Source organism: Geotrypetes seraphini, chromosome 18 (assembly GCF_902459505.1).
Source record: "Geotrypetes seraphini chromosome 18, aGeoSer1.1, whole genome shotgun sequence".
In the NCBI taxonomy this organism is placed as follows: Eukaryota; Metazoa; Chordata; class Amphibia; order Gymnophiona; family Dermophiidae; genus Geotrypetes; species Geotrypetes seraphini.
The window spans coordinates 1,430,668-1,449,190 of record NC_047101.1 but is presented as its reverse complement, the minus strand read 5'-3'; the positions used below and the strand labels follow the sequence as shown (position 1 = coordinate 1,449,190).

At 50.8% G+C, this 18,523-nt stretch overlaps 1 protein-coding gene across 3 annotated transcripts in view; it reads left to right on the top strand.

The window, feature by feature from the left end:
• The window catches only part of NSD1 (nuclear receptor binding SET domain protein 1), a 140,762-nt gene that overhangs the window by 106,562 nt on the left and 15,677 nt on the right, over positions 1-18,523 (top strand). For all 3 annotated transcript variants that reach the window (XM_033926853.1, XM_033926851.1, XM_033926852.1), the window contains 5 exons: positions 6,769-6,948; positions 7,560-7,716; positions 16,128-16,333; positions 16,488-16,600; positions 16,775-17,044. In XM_033926853.1, coding sequence (XP_033782744.1) covers positions 6,769-6,948; positions 7,560-7,716; positions 16,128-16,333; positions 16,488-16,600; positions 16,775-17,044 — 926 coding nt within the window. The remainder of the gene's footprint in view (positions 1-6,768; positions 6,949-7,559; positions 7,717-16,127; positions 16,334-16,487; positions 16,601-16,774; positions 17,045-18,523) is intronic.

The window sequence follows — 18,523 nt, the reverse complement described above, 5'->3', positions numbered from 1 at the left end:
CGGCAGCGGCTGCAGGCGCCCAGAGCTCCCCGCCGATGGTGCCTCGCGAGTCGGCTTGGAGCAGTGGGGAAGCCCGGTCTTCCACAACCGCCCACGGAGGGATTCCCCGAAGGATTCCCTCTCAGCTGATTTTTTGACAGCTGATGCCGGCTTGCCTGCTTTAGCGGCTGAGACTATTCAGGTTTCTCAGCCGCTTCAGGCTATGGAGGGAGCTTTTTTTTGGCGGGAAAACCGCCATCTTCTCTGTCTGGCCCCTCCATTTTGTCTTCCACCTCAGGTGACCTTCCCCCTGTTTTGACTATGCAGGGGCAAGGTTCTGCTGGGTCCCCTGCTGTGGCAGGGAGTCCCTTGGGACCCTCGGGGGGTTTTTCTCCTGAATTTTTCTTTTCTTTATGCAGAGCCTATTTTCAGGCGGCTGGGGGTCCCGGTTGCGCCCAGGGGGTTTCGGGGGGTGGGTTTTCCTCCGCGCTCCCTGCGGCTTTGCCTCTTTCGTCTGGCGTGACGTCCCCTCCGCCGCCTCCCTTGTCCAAGCGTCCGCGGGTGTCGTGGGACGAGAATTTGTGGTCGGAGGAACGGGTCGGTCTGGAGGAGGACCTGGACCCTTCTGAGGAGTTCCAGGACTCTCTGGAGGGGACGGAAGCTGGCGGCGGGTTGTCGGATTTCCCGTTCTCCAGTGACGAGGCGTCCGTGGTGCGCCTTTTTCAGAAAGATGAGCTGCCTGACCGTATTCAACAGGTTTCTACGGTTTTGCGTTTTGAGGACGCGCCGCAGGAGACTCCGCGTGTGGGGGACCCCCTGTTACGGGGGATCCGTTCCATTTCCCGCTCTTTTCCTATGCATCAGGATATTCGGGATATTATTCTGGAGCAGTGGAAAACGCCGGAGGCGCCGTTTCGGCTGGCGCGCAGCATGGCTCGCCTGTATCCCATTCCTGAAGGGGATCGGGCTACGTTAGCTTCGCCAGTCGTGGATGCGGTGGTCTCGGCAATTTCCAAGCGGCATACCATGCCTGTTGAGGGCGGTTCTGCCTTGCGGGACCCTGAGGAGCGCAAATTGGAGAGCATCCTTAAGCAAAATTTTCAGGTCTCTGCCTTTGGGGTCCAGGCGGCTATTTGTGGGGGACTGGTCGCTCGCGCCGTGTTTCGGTGGGCGGAGCGGGTCTTGGATCGAGAGTCTGACGACTGGTCTCTGGTGGATCAGGAGGTTGCGAAGATTGAGATGGCGGCCTCATTCCTCTCAGATGCTCTATATGACTTGGTGCGGATATCGGCTAAGTCTATGGCTTTTGGCGTGGCCGCAAGGCGTGTGTTGTGGCTGCGCGCTTGGGCGGCGGATGCTGCGTCCAAAGCTAAGCTTACTAAATTTTCCTTTCGGGGGTCGTTTTTGTTTGGAGAGGACTTGGATAAGTTGATTCAGACTCTGTCGGACTCGAAAGTTCCCCGTCTGCCGGAGGACCGTGCCCGCCCGGCGTCTCGGGGGGGTGCGGCCCGGGGGCGTTTGCGGGATTTTCGCAAGTATCGCCCTGGGCGTGGGGCTGCTTCTTTCCAGTCTCCGGGATTTTCCCGGGGTCGGTTCTTCCAGCGCATGCAGCCCTTTCGGGGGGCCCGTCGGGGGGCAGGGAATCCCTCCGCCGGTTCCCCCGCTTCCCGTCCTGCACAATGACGCCTTGCCGGCGCCCCCTTTGGTTCCGGTGGGGGCTCGGCTGCGCGAATTTTTCCCCAAATGGGCCGAGATCACGTCCGATCAGTGGGTCCTGGAGGTGGTGCGGGACGGTTATGCCCTGGAGTTCGCCCGCTCTCTGCCGGATTTTTTCCTCGCTTCTCCGTGTCAGACTCCGGGGAAGACGCAGGCTTTTCGCCAGACCCTTCAGCGCTTGCTAGATCTCAGGGCAGTTGTTCCGGTGCCCCCTCCGGAGTGGGGCACGGGCAGGTACTCCATTTACTTTGTGGTGCCCAAAAAGGAGGGGACTTTTCGGCCCATCCTCGATTTAAAAGGGGTCAACAGGGCTCTCAAGATTCCCTCTTTCCGTATGGAAACTCTGCGGTCGGTCATTCTGGCGGTTCAGCCGGGGGAGTTTCTCACTTCTCTCGATCTGACGGAGGCCTACTTGCATGTTCCCATTCGGGCCTCTCATCAGCGTTTCCTGCGCTTTGCGATCTTGGGTCGGCACTTTCAGTTCTGTGCGCTTCCCTTTGGGCTGGCCACGGCTCCTCGGACGTTCACCAAGGTGATGGTGGTCGTCGCGGCAGCCTTGCGGTCGGAGGGTATCCTGGTACACCCCTACCTGGACGACTGGTTAATTCGGGCAAAGTCGTTGCAGGAAAGCTCCCGGGTTACTGCTCGGGTGGTGGAGTTTCTCCGGTCGCTGGGCTGGGTGGTCAACCTTTCCAAGAGTCGGTTGGTCCCGGCTCAGCGTCTGGAGTACCTAGGGGTGCTGTTCGACACCTCCTTGGGGAAGGTCTTCCTCCCAGAGGGCCGGGTGAGCAAATTGCAATCTCAGATTCGCCTGCTTTTGGCGTCCCGGTGTCCTCGGGCGCGAGATTTCCTCCAGGTCTTGGGGTCGATGGCGGCGTCCCTGGACGTGGTGAGGTGGGCGCGGGCCCACATGCGTCCTCTCCAGTATGCTCTGCTCCGGAGGTGGTCTCCCCAGAGGCACGGGATGGATGTTCCGGTTCCCCTGCGAGGCTTGGCGCGCTGCAGTCTGCGTTGGTGGCTCCAGACCCCTCACCTAGTTCAGGGGGTGGGTCTGGATCTCCCGCAGTGGACGGTGCTCCTGACGGATGCGAGTCTCCTGGGTTGGGGGGCTCAGTGTTTGGGTCACTCAGCTCAGGGCACCTGGTCCGCGGAGGAGGCCGCCTGGTCGATCAACGTGTTGGAGACCAGAGCGGTCCGTCTGGCGCTGTTGGCTTTCCACTCCCTGTTGCTGGGCAAGTCGGTCAGAGTGCTGTCGGACAATGCCACGGCGGTGGCTTATGTCAATCGTCAGGGGGGCACCAAGAGCACTCAGGTGGCGCAGGAGGCGGCTCTGCTCATGGTTTGGGCGGAATCCCATCTGCTGGACCTCTCGGCCTCTCATATAGCCGGGGTAGAAAATGTTCAGGCAGACTTCCTCAGTCGTCACTTCCTAGATCCAGGAGAGTGGTGTCTCGGCGCCGAGGCGTTTCAGTTGATAGTGCAGGCTTGGGGGCAGCCCCTGATGGACCTGATGGCCACGGGTGGCAACGCCAAAGTGCCCCGCTTCTTCAGTCGTCGCAGGGACGGTCTGGCCGAGGGTCTGGATGCTCTGGTCCAGCAGTGGCCAATGGAGGGGCTGTTGTATGTGTTCCCTCCTTGGCCGCTGGTGGGCAGGGTGCTTCTTCGCATTGTTCACCATCCGGGTTTGGTGGTGCTGGTGGCGCCGGATTGGCCTCGCCGTCCGTGGTATGCGGATCTGGTGAGGCACCTGGTAGCGGATCCTCTTCCTCTGCCTCTCTCGGACGACCTTCTGATGCAGGGTCCCATTCCCATGTTCGACCCGTCTCCCTTCTGTCTTACGGCGTGGCTCTTGAAAGGGGTCGCCTTAGCAAGAAGGGATATTCAGACAAGGTGATCTCTACACTGTTGGGGTCCCGGAGGCTTTCTACCTCTCGGGCTTATGTGCGGGTTTGGCGTCTCTTTGAGGAATGGTGTCGGGCGCGGGGAGTGACCTCTTTTCGCGCTTATCTGCCTAACATTCTGGAGTTCTTGCAGGATGGCCTGGATAGAGGCCTGGCTTGGTCTTCTCTCCGGGTTCATCTTGCGGCCCTGTCGGCTTTTCGAGGGTTGGTGTCAGGTCAGCGTTTATCGGCTCTTCCTGATGTGATTCGGTTTTTGCGGGCGGCCAAGTTGCTTAGGCCTCCCCTACGGCCCTCGGTTCCCTCTTGGGATCTTAATCTGGTTCTCTCTGTTTTGGTGCGTCCGCCTTTCGAGCCCTTGGACGACTGTTCTTTGAAGGACCTTACTTTGAAGGCGGTCTTTTTGGTGGCCATTACTTCTGCTAGGCGTGTTTCTGAGCTGCAGGCTTTCTCTTGTAGGGCTCCCTTCTTGGAGTTTTCTAGGGAGCGGGTCGTCTTGCGGCCTGTTCCTTCCTTTCGGCCGAAGGTTGTTTCTCCTTTTCATGTCAATCAATCGGTGGTTCTCCCGGTCTTGGGTGGTCGGGAGGGCTCTTCTGAGCAACGGCAGCTGCGCAAGTTGGATGTCGGTCGGGTCCTTCGCTCTTATGTGCAGCGGACCCAGGAATTCCGGAAGTCCGATCATCTCTTTGTCCTCCTGGCGGGTCCTCGTCGGGGAGCTGGCGCTTCTAAGGCTACTATTGCGCGCTGGATCAAGGAGACGATTGCTTCCGCTTATCTTCTGAAACAGCAGCCTGTTCCGGAGTTTCTCAAGGCTCATTCCACTCGGGGTCAGGCGGCTTCTTGGGCTGAGTCGTCGCTCGTGCCTCCAGTGGATATTTGTAAGGCTGCGGTTTGGTCCTCCTTGCATTCCTTTGTTCGTCATTATCGGGTTGATGTGCAGGCGCGTCGGGACGCGGTGTTCGGTGAGCGTGTACTGGTATCGGCCCTTCGGGGGTCCCGCCCGTGAGAGGGACTGCTTTGGTACGTCCCATTCGTAAAGTTAACCTCTACTGGTCTGGAGAGTGCTAAAGAAGGAGAAATTAGGTTCTTACCTGCTAATTTACTTTCTTTTAGCTTCTCCAGACCAGTAGAGGTCCCCACCCTGTCTGTTGTTGTTGTTGTTGGGGCTGTTGCGCGGGCAGTTTTGGTTTTTGCTGCGGGTTCTAGTATTTTTCTAGGGCCGGGGAGAAGTGAAGAACAGCGGCTGTGGCTCGGCTGGCTTAGCTGGCGAGCTGTGGGGACATTCTTCCTTCGGGAATTTCTCCTCTGCATTTTCCAACAGCATTTTGGGTATGTTATTTGTTACTCCTTTCGGAGTATTGTTTTTTCTCTCTGTTGTTTTCCAGTTCTTGGTTCTGCTTGGCTATTCGGCAGACTGAGGGAAATAGAGAGGAGGGGCTAGGATATACTGTCCCAAAGTTTTGTTTTCAGTCTCCACCTGCTGGTCATGATTAGATATATACCCATTCGTAAAGTTAACCTCTACTGGTCTGGAGAAGCTAAAAGAAAGTAAATTAGCAGGTAAGAACCTAATTTCTCCTTACTTATCTGAGTAGACGATACCACTAATTCAGTGGAAATAGCAGGAGTAATATTTCCGCTACCACAAGGTACTGGATGAAGGGGGGGTGTCCTTTCGAGGGGACTCAGCGATGCTCCCGATATGGGAGAATTCATATCAGGTAAAGGTCGTGTTGGAATATCTGTAGAAAATGTCAAATGTCTGTCCATAGGACCAGAAACAGCAGGTGTTGAGCTCTTAGGCTTAATTTTCCTTTTGCCTATAATAACAGATTAAAGTTATACGACCTGAGCTTCTGCTCCCCGGCTCCTTGTTGCTCCCAAGGGGCGAGACCTGCCCCTTCGGCCACGCCCTGCGGCCGCAACTGCAGCAGCGGTTCCAAATTTAAAGAAATTCACCGCCAGGAAAGACAAACTCGATGACGTCAAGGGTCCGTCTTCCACAGTGCCTGCCCGATTCCACCTCCGGGCCCTGCCGCTGCTGCGGGAACACGGGGCAGCGTTAAGGATCTCCTCCTGCGTCCCAATCAAGAAGTCAAACCAGCTCCCACAATATAATCTTATTAATACATAATGATAACCACAAAATTAAAAAAACACAAAGTACACTGTATGCACAGAAAATGTTAATTATCATTTATATTCTGGGGTTTTTTTTTTCAAAGAGGTCAAGGCAGATGACTTCAAAATATCCAGTCATGTTTCCTATAAACTTATCTCATGTTCTCAGTGTTAAAATGCCTAGAAAATATAAAGACCATGATCCAATAGATCAAATGCTGAACTCAGATCTAATGCAACTACCATAGCAAAATATCCCCCCCTCCAAGATTAAGTGAATCTCACCAAGAAAGCCTGCTAACACTGTCTCAGTACTATTCATTGTTCGAAATCCCACCTGTCTTGGGTTAAGTACATTTGTTGATTCAATGTAAGATACCAACTGTTCCAAAACGATCCTCTGTCAATTTTGCTAAAAATTAAAGATTAGAAACTGGTCTATAACTAGCTGGATTCAACATATCTAAATCTTTATCTTCAAAATTTGTTTAATAATTGCCTTTTTCCAACATGCATGTACCTATCCACTATTTAGACTATTCTGTATCATAACTAAAGCCTGAAAGCCATTTTGAAGGCATAGGATCTAAGTCACAAAAAAGTGACATGCATGAAAAGCTGACCAACTAGATTTTCCTAAACATATACTACTTTCTTCTAAATCAGTCCTAACTGGATCAGCTTGACTAGTTTGCAGACTTTTCAACCCTGACTCTAAGTCCCAAATTTTTGAGCAGAATAAGTCAGCTAATTCATCTACCTCTGGCATTGCTCTAATCCTTTTATTGGCATTCTCCCCAACCCACCCAAAAAAGAACCCTCATGAAACTATTTATTTATTTAACCTTTGATTTTTTTCCTACCTTTAATATGTCTTCGTGAAATAAAAACGTGCTAAAAATAAATCACATGATTTTACCATGCTTCATCAATGTATATTGTACAGTTTCCATTTTTATAGAATGTTGAACAATTTAATAAAGACTTCCATAAAAATAGCTCTGAATGACTTAAGGATATGTGGTATTTTTATACTTCTCTATTTCAATGCTAGGTCGACTGATGCGGTGTGTTCGATGTCCTGTTGCATATCATGCCAATGATTTCTGTCTGGCTGCAGGAACAGTGGTACTTGCTTCTAACAGCATTATTTGCCCCAATCATTTTACCCCAAGGAGAGGGTGCAGGAACCATGAGCATGTCAATGTTAGCTGGTGCTTTGTCTGTTCAGAAGGTAAGGAGCTTTGCTTTTTTATGGCTTATAGAATTTTTAGACTTCCTGCTTTCTAGTAGTCAATCATAACAGGTTCTGGGTGTGGAGTGGTGGAATAGAGTAGCAGCAGGGACCTGGATTGGCCACCGTGAGAATGGGCTACTGGGCTTGATGGACCATTAGTCTGACTCTGATGATACATCACTCTCGTATTTTCCCAGTGGTTTAAAGTCAAATGGAACACCCTCACCCAGTGATGGTAGTAGTGGCAGGAACTCCTTACCTCCCTCTCAACCCCTCAGATCTTTGAGGCAAACATAGCTTACATTTTAAAAAGTTGCCATGCTGTCTCTCTTAATGGCAACAAATTTTTCCCAACCTCTGGCAGCTGCAGCAGTATGTCAGTGCCTCATCTTGCACAGCTGCGATCGTGAGACTTTGCTTGGCAGAGGGAGGTGAAGAGCTCAGACTAAGTTTTATTGGTGGGAGAAGGTGGGCAAATTGTATCGCTTCCTTTCCTTTACATTCCCAATTAGTGAAGGAGCTAAGAGCAAGATAACTTGGTGGAGTGGAAAATTCCTGTTTACTAAACTTCTCCTCCTTTCTTTTACTTGTTCTCTTGGTCATGACAGGAGGCAGTCTCTTGTGCTGTGAGTCCTGCCCTGCTGCTTTTCACCGTGAGTGTTTGAACATTGAGATGCCTGATGGAAACTGGTTCTGCAATGACTGCAGAGCAGGCAAGAAGCCACACTACAAGGAGGTGGTCTGGGTGAAAGTTGGGCGCTACAGGTAGAGCTGATTTTTAAAGAGAAAATGTGACAGATTTTTACTTTTCAGGTTCATTATATAAAGTCAGAATTAGTTTAATTAAACAATTTATTTGAGATAGAACCTGTGGTTCGATATTTATTTATTTAAAAACTTATACCCTGCTTAAACCTAAGCGGCTCAAATAACACATACACAGTCTAGGTCACAGTGCAAAAAATAAATAACCTTCATCTAAAAACCAATCTTCAAATAAAATATAATGCAAAAGATTTCATTAAAAAGCTTCTGTAATCTTTTGCATTATATTTTATTTGAAGATTGGTTTTTAGATGAAGGTTATTTATTTTTTTTGCACTGTGACCTAGACTGTGTATGTGTTAAAGTTGTTTTAACACACTCTTAATATCAGAAAGTACTCTTAAGTGGCCCTGTCAAACTATTCCAGAGAAGTACTCCTGCCACAGAAATCATCAAAGCTCGTATTTTTGCTTAGTGAACACTACTGAGTGCATCACTAACCAGTCTCAGCATCCTTTCAGACTGTAAAGATCCCAAATAACAGCACATTGGAATAATCCAACTTTTGCAAAATTGCTGTCTGAACTACGATACATAAACTTTAGCCTACTGAGAATGCTCATCTGAAAGAAAGCAGACTTGACCATGGCCAGCACTTGATCTTTCATACTTAAAGTGGAGTCCAACCAGAATTCTAACGCTTTGGCCATCCACTATACCAGGGGTGCCCAAATGGTCGATCACGTTACCTTTGCGATCTTGTTCTTCCTTCCTCCCTGAGCCAGGCCAGGCGTGTACAAGCATCAGACCCACAATATTTCACTTCCGACATCAATTCTGATGTCGGAGAGGAAGTTCTGGGCCAGCCAATCGCTGCCTGGCTGGCCTGGAACTTCCTCTCTGACATCTGAATTGACGTCGGAGGTGAAGGCTTGTGAGCCCGGCACTTGTACGTGCCAGGCCTGGCTCAGGGAAGCAGGGAGAAATCGGTGTGGTAGCTTAGGGGGGGAGGAAGGGGGCAGCCGAGAGAGAGAAAAAGAATTGGGGAAGTTGAGAAATCGGCGAGATAGCTTGGGGGAGCAGAGGGGAGAGAAAGATAAATAAACAGGGGCAGAGAGAGAGAAAAAAGAGGGAGCAGGGGGAGAGAGAAAGACAGAAAGAAAAAGGGGGCAGGGGAGAGAGAAAGAAAGAGACAGAAAGGAAAGGGGAGGGGGCAGAAAAAAAAGAAAGAAATATTGGATTTACAGAAGGAAGTGCAACTAGAGACTCATGAAATCACCAGACAAAAAGGTAGGAAAAATGATTTTATTTTCAATTTAGTGATCAAAATGTGTCCGTTTTGAGAATTTATATCTGCTGTCTATATTTTGCACTATGGCCCCCTTTTACTAAACCGCAATAGTGGTTTATCCCAGGACAAGCAGGCATGATATTCTCACATGTGGGTGACGTCATCTACGGAGCCCCGGCGCGGACAGCTTTTCAAGCAAACTTGATTAAAGTTTCAAGTTTGCACACTGCACCACGCATGTGCGTGCCTTCTCGCCCACTAGAGGGCGCATCCCACCTCGTGGTCCTCAGTTCAAATTTTTCCGCGGAGCAAGAAAGCCCTGTGGATCTGAGCTCCAGTGTTTTTGCCTTCTAGCTGCCGCGTTTAGTTTGTTTTCCTTCGAATTAGTTCGCGGTGCTGTTTCTTTCTTTTCGTTTCTCTTCAAAAAAAAAAAAAAAAGTCTTTCGTTTTTCATCGGACTCCGGGGGCTCCCGGAATCCGTGGCCGCGGGACGTCGGTACGTTCCCGGCCTTCTTCTTTTTCTTCGTGGATGTCCCGTCCTGTTACGGGATTCAAAAAGTGCAACCGGTGCGAGAGGTTGCTTTCCATCACTGACCCTCACCGGTGGTGCATCGTCTGCCTTGGGCCCGAACATCCGACAGACTCGTGTGATCGCTGCGCTACCTTCCAAAACAGGGCCCTCCGTCGCCGTAAGGCAAGAATGGCCGAATTGTTCGCCGTCGACGCGCCGCCTAAGGCCTCGACGTCGGCCTCGGCTTCGGCCCCGGCCTTGACCTCGGCCTCGGCGTCCTCGGGGGCCTCGGCCTCGCCTCGGCCCCTCCTCCTCGAAGGCGTCGTCAGTGAAGCAAGCTTCGGGTAAGTCCTCTGTTCCATCCCCTTCAGCAAAGAAGCCATCCTCGAGTCAGGCCAAGGCGGGTGGGTCGACCCCGGCCCCGCATCGGACCTCGACTCCGCACACCCCGAGGGAATACTCGAGACTGAGGTCGCCCTCCAGGGAGTGTGCCCCGGACTCGGAACTCCCCACCTTCGTGGGGATTCCGGCCTTCCAGGATCTCCTCCGAGCTCTGATCTCATCGGAGCTGTCGGGAGCCCTGGAAGTGTTGCAGCGTGCTGCGGTTCCGGCGGCCTCGACCTCGGCCTGGACGCCTTCGGTCTCGGAGGCCCCGGCCTCGGCTCCCTCGGGAGCCCCGGCCTCGGCGACCTCGGTCTCGGGTACTGGGACCCCGTTCACCTCGGTCTCGGCCCCGCCCCGGACCTCGACCTCGGGGGAACCCCCTGAGCGGAGTGTAAGGCCCAAAGAAAAGTTGCGCAGAGTGCGCCGTCTTTCCTCCTCTTCCTCCGGGTCTTCCAGACACACCTCGCCCTCGACGCGACCTCGGACGGGGCGTCGATCGAGGAAGTCTAAGCGGCCCCGAGGCTCACCTCGGCGCGACCGTTCCTTGTCCTTCAAGGGCGAGGCGTTGCAGGTGTCGGAGTTGCGCCTCAACAACCCGAGGCTCCTCCGCTCACCCCATGGGAAGTCTTCCCGGGCCGCCTCGCCGAGGAAACGGGAGAGTGTCCCACGAACCCCGGGGTCCTCACCCAGGGGTTCTGCGAGGAGGACAACTTCCCCTTCCCCCTCGAGGGCCCTCGAGAGGGGATCCTGGGATTCGGGATCGGTTAGGGATCCTCATTATTCCCATGAGGCCTCCCCCCTCTCCTCGGTGGGGCGGTCGAGAACCCCCTCTCCCCAGACTAGGCCGTCCTCATTTTCATCCTTCGTTCAGGACATGGCCCAAGCCCTGGGGATTGACCTGATGGTAGGCTCTCGGTATTCCAAAGAATTTTTGGAGGAACAGGACCTCCCCATTCTTCCTAGGGAGGTGCCTAGACTCCCTCTCAACAGTGTCCTTCTGCAAACCTGGCTGAAGAACTTGTCAAACCCTCTTACAGTCACGTCTGTGCCTTCAAAAATGGAATCGAAGTATAGGACGATTCCCCCTAAAGGGTTCGATAAGGCGCAGCTCTCACACCAGTCTCTTCTGGTGGAGTCTGCTCTTAAAAAATCACAGCCCTCACGGGTTTCTGCGGCGGTTCCACCAGGCAGGGAGGGACGGACCCTGGACAAGTTTGGCCGCCGCCTCTATTCAAATTCCCTGATGGCCACCAGGGTTCTAAACTACGCCTTCACCTTTTCCTCCTTTTTGCGTGGTATGGTGAAGGACCTTCCTCAATATCGGAACTCGTTACCGGACTCCCAAAGAGCAGGATTCGACAAGTTTATGTCCAACCTGTCTCAATTGCGGTTGTACCTATTCCATGCAGTGTACGACGCCTTTGAGCTGGTTTCGAGGGTGTCGGCCCTCGCGGTGGCCATGCGCCGCTTGGCCTGGCTTCGCACCCTCGACATGGACCCAAACCTGCAGGAACGCCTGGCAGACTTGCCTTGTGTGGGGTCCGAGTTATTCGACGAGTCATTGGATGCGGCGACCAAGCGCTTGTCGGAACAGGAGCGCTCTCTAGCATCCCTGGTCCGCCCCAAACCTAGGCCCCCGCCGCAGAAACCCTTTCGGCCTCCGCCGCGCCGATACCCTCAGAAGTCGACCCCGGCTTTCTCGAGACCGCCTCCGAGACGTCCGTCTCAGCGAGGCAGAGGGGGACAACCCCAAGCCCCGGCGCAGGGCCCTTCTAAGCCAGCGCCTTCCTTTTGACGGGATGAGCGGACGGGGCGGGTTCCCCTCCGCACTTTCTCAGGAACCCCTTCCTATCGGGGGCCGTCTTCGGTTCTTCCGGGAGGCATGGACCGGGATTACCTCAGACGCTTGGGTGCTCCGGATCGTCTCCGAGGGCTACTCGCTCAACTTTGTGGCCTCGCCGCCGGACAGTCCTCCAAGTCTAGTCCCCTGCAACCGTTCGCAGCTACCGACCCTTATAACCGAAGCCAAAGCCCTCTTGAAGCTTCGGGCGGTCGAGCCGGTCCCCAAGGACCAGTGGGGTACGGGGTTTTACTCCCGCTACTTTTTGGTCCCAAAAAAGACCGGGGACCTGCGCCCCATACTGGACCTCAGGAAGCTCAACAAATTCCTGGCCCGGGAGAAGTTTCGAATGCTATCTCTCCCGGTTCTGTACCCCCTCTTGGGGGAAGGGGACTGGATGTGCTCCCTCGACCTGAAGGAAGCATACACCCATGTTCCGGTGCACCCCGCCTGTCGAAGATTCTTACGATTCCAGGTGGGGGACCTCCACCTCCAGTACAGGGTACTGCCCTTCGGCCTGGCCGCGTCCCCACGAGTATTCACGAAGTGCATGGTGGTGGTTGCAGCAGCCCTCAGGTCCCGTGGACTCCATGTGTTCCCTTACCTGGACGATTGGCTCATCAAAGCCCCGACCAGGGAGGAGGTTATCTCAGCGACCCGACAGTCTATTGCCTTCCTGCAAACTCTCGGGTTCGAGATAAACTTTCCAAAGTCTCAGTTGAGACCGTCGCAGTCTCTTCAATTCATAGGTGCTGTGCTGGACACGGTGAGCCTACGCTCCTACCTGCCGACCCAGCGGTTGGAAGCCTTGGTACGGATGAGCCGCCAGGTCTCCCAACTATCGAGGGTGTCGGCCAAGCGCATGATGATGCTGCTGGGCCATATGGCCTCGACGGTACATGTCACGCCGTTTGCGAGGCTACACCTGAGGATCCCTCAGTGGACCCTCGCGTCCCAGTGGCGCCAGGAGTGCGACCCGGTGTCTCGCCTCATTTCGGTAACTCCGCCCTTGCGGAAATCGCTGCGTTGGTGGACAGACTCTTCAAATCTGTCCATGGGACTATTGTTTCGCACTCCGCCTTTTCGCAAGGTCCTGACCACGGACTCCTCGGAGTACGCGTGGGGAGCCCATCTCGACGGTCTTCGCACGCAGGGCCTGTGGTCGTCAGAAGACCGTCAGTGTCATATCAACATGCTAGAGCTACGAGCCATCTTCCTAGCACTTCGAGCCTTCGTTCACATATTGCAGGACCAGGTGGTCCTCGTCCGCACGGACAATCAGGTGGCAATGTATTACGTGAACAAGCAGGGAGGAACAGGGTCATGGCCCCTCTGCTCCGAAGCTCTTCGCCTCTGGGAGTGGGCGGCCTCCCGGAACATCTTCCTCCGGGCGGTCTACATCCAAGGAGAACGGAATTGCCTAGCGGACAAACTGAGTCGACTTCTGCAACCGCACGAGTGGACTCTACACTCAGCAGTTCTACGCGAGGTCTTCGCACGCTGGGGAACGCCACAGGTGGATCTGTTTGCCTCTCCGGAGACACACAAACTACCACTATATTGTTCTCGGATGTACTCGCAAGACCGTCTGGAAGCGGATGCCTTCCTACTCGACTGGGAAGGGAGGTTCCCGTATGCATTCCCTCCGTTCCCTCTGATCATGCGAACGTTGGTACACCTAAAATCGTCCACGGCCACGATGATTCTCATAGCACCTCGGTGGCCGCGTCAGCACTGGTTCTCCCTGCTGCTCCAGCTCAGTGCCAGAGAGCCTCTCCCCCTGCCAGTCTCTCCTTCTCTGCTGTCTCAGAGTCAAGGATCCATGTTACATCCCAATCTGCAGTCATTGCACCTGACAGCCTGGTTTCTTGTTCCCTGACTCCTCCGGACCTGTCTCAATCGGTGAAGGAGGTGTTGGAAGCCTCCCGCAAGATCTCGACGAGGCTTTGCTATGCGCAGAAATGGACCAGGTTTTCCACCTGGTGCTCGTCTTTTCACCTGGATCCGGTATCAGTTCCGGTATCCTCGGTTTTAGAATATTTGTTTCACTTGTCGCGCTCCGGCTTGAAAACCACTTCGGTGCGGGTTCATCTCAGTGCGATTTCTGCTTTCCACCAACCTCTGGAGGGACGCCCTCTGTCACTCCATCCCTTGGTGACACGTTTCATGAAAGGGTTACTCAGGGTTTGTCCCCCTCTTAAGCCTCCGTCTGTCGTGTGGAATTTGAATGTGGTTCTGGCTCAACTGATGAAACCCCCGTTTGAGCCACTCAACAAGTCCCTCTTGAAATTTCTGACTTGGAAGGCGGTGTTTCTAATTGCCCTCACCTCCGCCAGGCGGATCGGGGAGTTGCAAGCCTTGGTTGCGGACCCCCCTTTCACTGTCTTCCATCACGACAAGGTGGTTCTCCGCACCCATCCTAAGTTTTTACCTAAAATTGTTTCTGACTTCCACCTCAATCAGTCCATTGTCCTTCCTGTGTTCTTCCCGAAGCCCCACTCCCATCCTGGCGAGACGGCGCTTCACACGCTTGACTGTAAGAGGGCGTTGGCTTTCTATCTTCAACGCACCAGGCCTCATCGGAAGGTTCCTCAATTGTTTTTGTCCTTCGATCCCAATCGATTAGGGCATCCAGTTTCCAAGCGCACTCTGTCTAACTGGTTGGCCGCTTGCATTTCCTTTTGCTACGCTCAGGCTGGCCTTCCTCCCCCGGGTCGAGTCACGGGGCACAAGGTCCGAGCGATGGCAGCTTCGATAGCCTTCCTCCGATCCACTCCGATGGAGGACATATGTAAGGCTGCCACTTGGTCTTCGGTTCATACATTCACCTCTCATTACTGTCTGGACACTTTATCCAGAAGTGACGGCCGGTTTGGCCAGTCAGTATTGCAAAATCTGTTTTCCTAAATTGCCATCCTCCCACCTGCCCTTTTTTGGTTAGCTTGGAGGTCACCCACATGTGAGAATATCATGCCTGCTTGTCCTGGGATAAAGCACAGTTACTTACCGTAACAGGTGTTATCCAGGGACAGCAGGCATATATTCTCACAACCCGCCCGCCTCCCCGGGGATGGCTTCCTTGCTAGATATGGAACTGAGGACCATGAGGTGGGATGCGCCCTCTAGTGGGCGAGAAGGCACGCACATGCGTGGTGCAGTGTGCAAACTTGAAACTTTAATCAAGTTTGCTTGAAAAGCTGTCCGCGCCGGGGCTCCGTAGATGACGTCACCCACATGTGAGAATATATGCCTGCTGTCCCTGGATAACACCTGTTACGGTAAGTAACTGTGCTTTTTAGCGTCAGCAGCTGAGAGGGGCATTCAGCACAGCTCCCTGTGCTAAAAACCGTTATCATTCATAGAAGAACATGTGTCAGGATGGTGTGGAGCAAAACAAAAGGGGGGACCCGTTCTTGAAAAAGCCTTTGGGCGAAACTGGTTGAACCTTAAGGTCCTTCCCGAGGTTTAAAAAAAGAATGAAGAAATAGCTAAAGCTAAGTACAAAAGTTTTAAAGTTGTGTAAGAAAAGTTTATCGATTTGCACAAAACATAGAATATAGAGCACAAGCACTTAAAAAAAAAACTAAGGTCTGATGATGAATAAAAGCCAGAAAGAGAAACAAGCCTTCAAATAATTTGGCTGGTGGTTGGCTGGAACTGAAGACCATAGAGGTACTTAGAAAGATATTATCTGAAAAAAAGATCACTTAGAAATTAGGCACTTTGAAGTTTATTATATGCCGTTGTGAATTGATGGTGTATATTACATAGACAACATCATAAACAACATTGGGCTATTTTAATACATTCTCTAATTCATGGCTCTCCATAGGAAGGAAATAGAGGCTGGATTGTAGCTTTGAATAGCTTACAGAAAAGAGTGTGATACACAGGGTAACATTTCTGGAGAATATAATAATAATTTTATTCTTATATACCGCCAAAGCCATAGTAGTTTGAGGCGGTTTACAACAAGAAGAGCTGGACAATTAATGAAAATAAATTACAATGAAGTCATCGAATACATGTAGAGAGGGAGAAAGTCAGAGTAATAGACACAGTGTAGAGTAGAGACATCGAGTACATGTAGGTAGAGTACAGGGATAAGGGATATCTGCATTGAATGAGTGCTTTCTTAATTTAAACAGTATATGTTTATTGAGTCAGTCTGAGTTAATTACATGTTTTATTGTGACCCATGCAGAATTGTTGAATGCAGTGGGCTATAAATTTTTAAATAATAAAACAGCAAATGTTGATAGATAAGCTACGTGGTCAATTCAGTCTGTTCAGTTACCTCTGGCATGCACAGCTGTATAGCTTGATGTGCCTTCCTTATGCTTATTAGTATCCTCTGTCTGCTTTCTCATTTTAATCTGCAACAGATGGTGGCCAGCTGAGGTCTCTCATCCAAGAAGTATTCCTATCAACATTCAGAAAATGAAGCACAACATCGGGGAGTTTCCTGTTCTCTTCTTTGGTTCCAATGATTACTTGTGGACTCATCAGGCTAGGGTCTTCCCTTACATGGAGGGAGATGCAAGCAGCAAGGACAAAATGGGAAAGGGGGTAGACGGAACCTATAAAAAAGGTACATAGAATTAATAAGACAGCCAGGAGCTGAGGTGGCAGATGCACTCTGCAGCTCAGAGGTGTAGGGATACCTAGGCCACTTAGTGACTATGTATGTCCCCTTTAAAAGTAGTGTAGCAGAGGGATTGAGATGGTCTCTAATTTCTTCTCAGCACTGCAAGCAGCTGCTGCAAGGTTTGAAGAGCTGAAGGCTCAAAAAGAGATAAGACAGCTTCAAGAAGACAAAAAGAATGATAAAAAACCCCCACCCTACAGACATATTAAGGTTAGTGCTGCTGCATGTGTCCGGCTCTTACAGCTATAGATATCTGATACTTGTGTGTGGAACAGCAGAGTCAGAGACTCTCGAGATGTAAATGTTAATGCTTTTTTCCTGTTCTGACTTATCTTTTCATCAGTTCTTTGAATTATTAATCGGAGATGTCTCTTAATTTCCTAGGTAAACAGACCAGTAGGTAAGGTTCAGATCTTCACAGTTGACCTGTCTGAGATACCACGCTGCAATTGCAAAGCCACAGATGAAAATCCCTGTGGCTTGGATTCAGAGTGCATTAACCGCATGCTGCTCTATGAGTGCCATCCCATGGTCTGTCCAGCTGGAGAGCACTGCCAAAATCAAGCCTTCACCAAAAGGCAGTACCCCGAGGTTGAGATCTTCAGAACACTAAGCCGTGGCTGGGGCCTGCGCTGCATATCGGACATTAAAAAGGTAATGCTGTGCTACCATTTTACCAACGCTCCTGCATGAAGTGTCTGCTGGGGTCTTTTTGTGCAGTTAATGTCTTTACCATATTTCAAGGTTTCATGTGTAAATTAATATTTTTTTGCCCTTTTGACTGCAGAGATTCTCAGCTGATTTTATCTTAGCATTAGGAACCAAAACATTTTTTAAGTAACCAAATGGGTAGTAAAAGAAATCTAGATTTTCTAAGAAGTATGCATGAGTTACATGACCTGTTTCTTATTTAGAGGACAGGTGGTAAAACTTTCTAGAAAGCAACTATGCTTGATTGCAAACTTATGCAACACTGAACCAGTTGACATTTATGTATAAAATTTTATAGCCTACCTTATATTGACTCAAAAGAATTACTCAGTTTTGATTTGCTAATATCCAAGGAGTACTGTATCTGGGGTTATCCAAGGGCTAATAATAATAATAATTTTATTTTTTATATACCGCCAAAGTAGTTGGAGGCGGTTTACAATAAGAATAGCTGGGCAGTCAGCGAAGATATAACAATGAAGTCCTTGAATACAATGAATTTTTAGAAGAACAGTGATGTCTTAGAATACATGCATATTTGTAGGGGGGGAGAGAAACAGAGTGAAAGTCCGCATTGTAGGGACGTCAAGTACAAGTAAGTGGAATACAGGGGAAAGTCTGTAGGAGTTCTTTGTTACAAATCGGTTAAACAGGTTGGTTTTGACTAGTTTTCTGAAGTTAAGGTAGGATGAAGAGTGCATAATGAGATTACTTAGCCAGCCGTTCTGTTGGTTTGCTTGAAACGCAAGAGTTCTGTCAAGGAATCTTTTGTATCGGCAGTTTTTTATTATTGGGTAGCTGAATATTTGTATTCTGCGTTTTGGCCTGGTGGAATAGTCCAATTTAAAGTGGGTGATCAGGTATGGGGGGCCAAACCCAGCATGGATTTAAAACAAAGGCAGGCAAATTTGAACAGCACTCTTGCTTCTAGGGGTAGCTAGTGAAGTTTTTGGTAGTAAAGGGTTATGTGGTCCCATTTTTTTATATTGAAGATCAGTCGTACTGCTGAATTTTGTATGATTCGGAGTCTTTGAATGGTTTTCTTGAAAGACCCCAGATAAATGATATTACAATAGTCGAGCAGGCTTAAGATTGAGGCTTGCACCAGTAGTCAGAATGAAGCTGTGTCGAAGAACTTTCTGATGGTTCTTAATTTCCATAGTGTTAAGAAGCCTTTTTTGATCAGTAGCTCTGTGTGAGAATCAAGAGTGAGGTGAAGGTCCAGTGTCACTCATAAGATTTTTAGGTTGTCGACGAAAGGGAAGTTCTGTCCGTTCAGGGAAATTGAAGTGTCTTTGATTTTGCCGTTTGGGCTGGCTAGGAAGAATTTGGTTTTTTCGGAGTTGAGTTTCAGTTTGAACTGTCATCTATGATTCGATTTGCTTTAAAGTTAGTTCTAAATGTTTCTTCATCTCAGGAGTC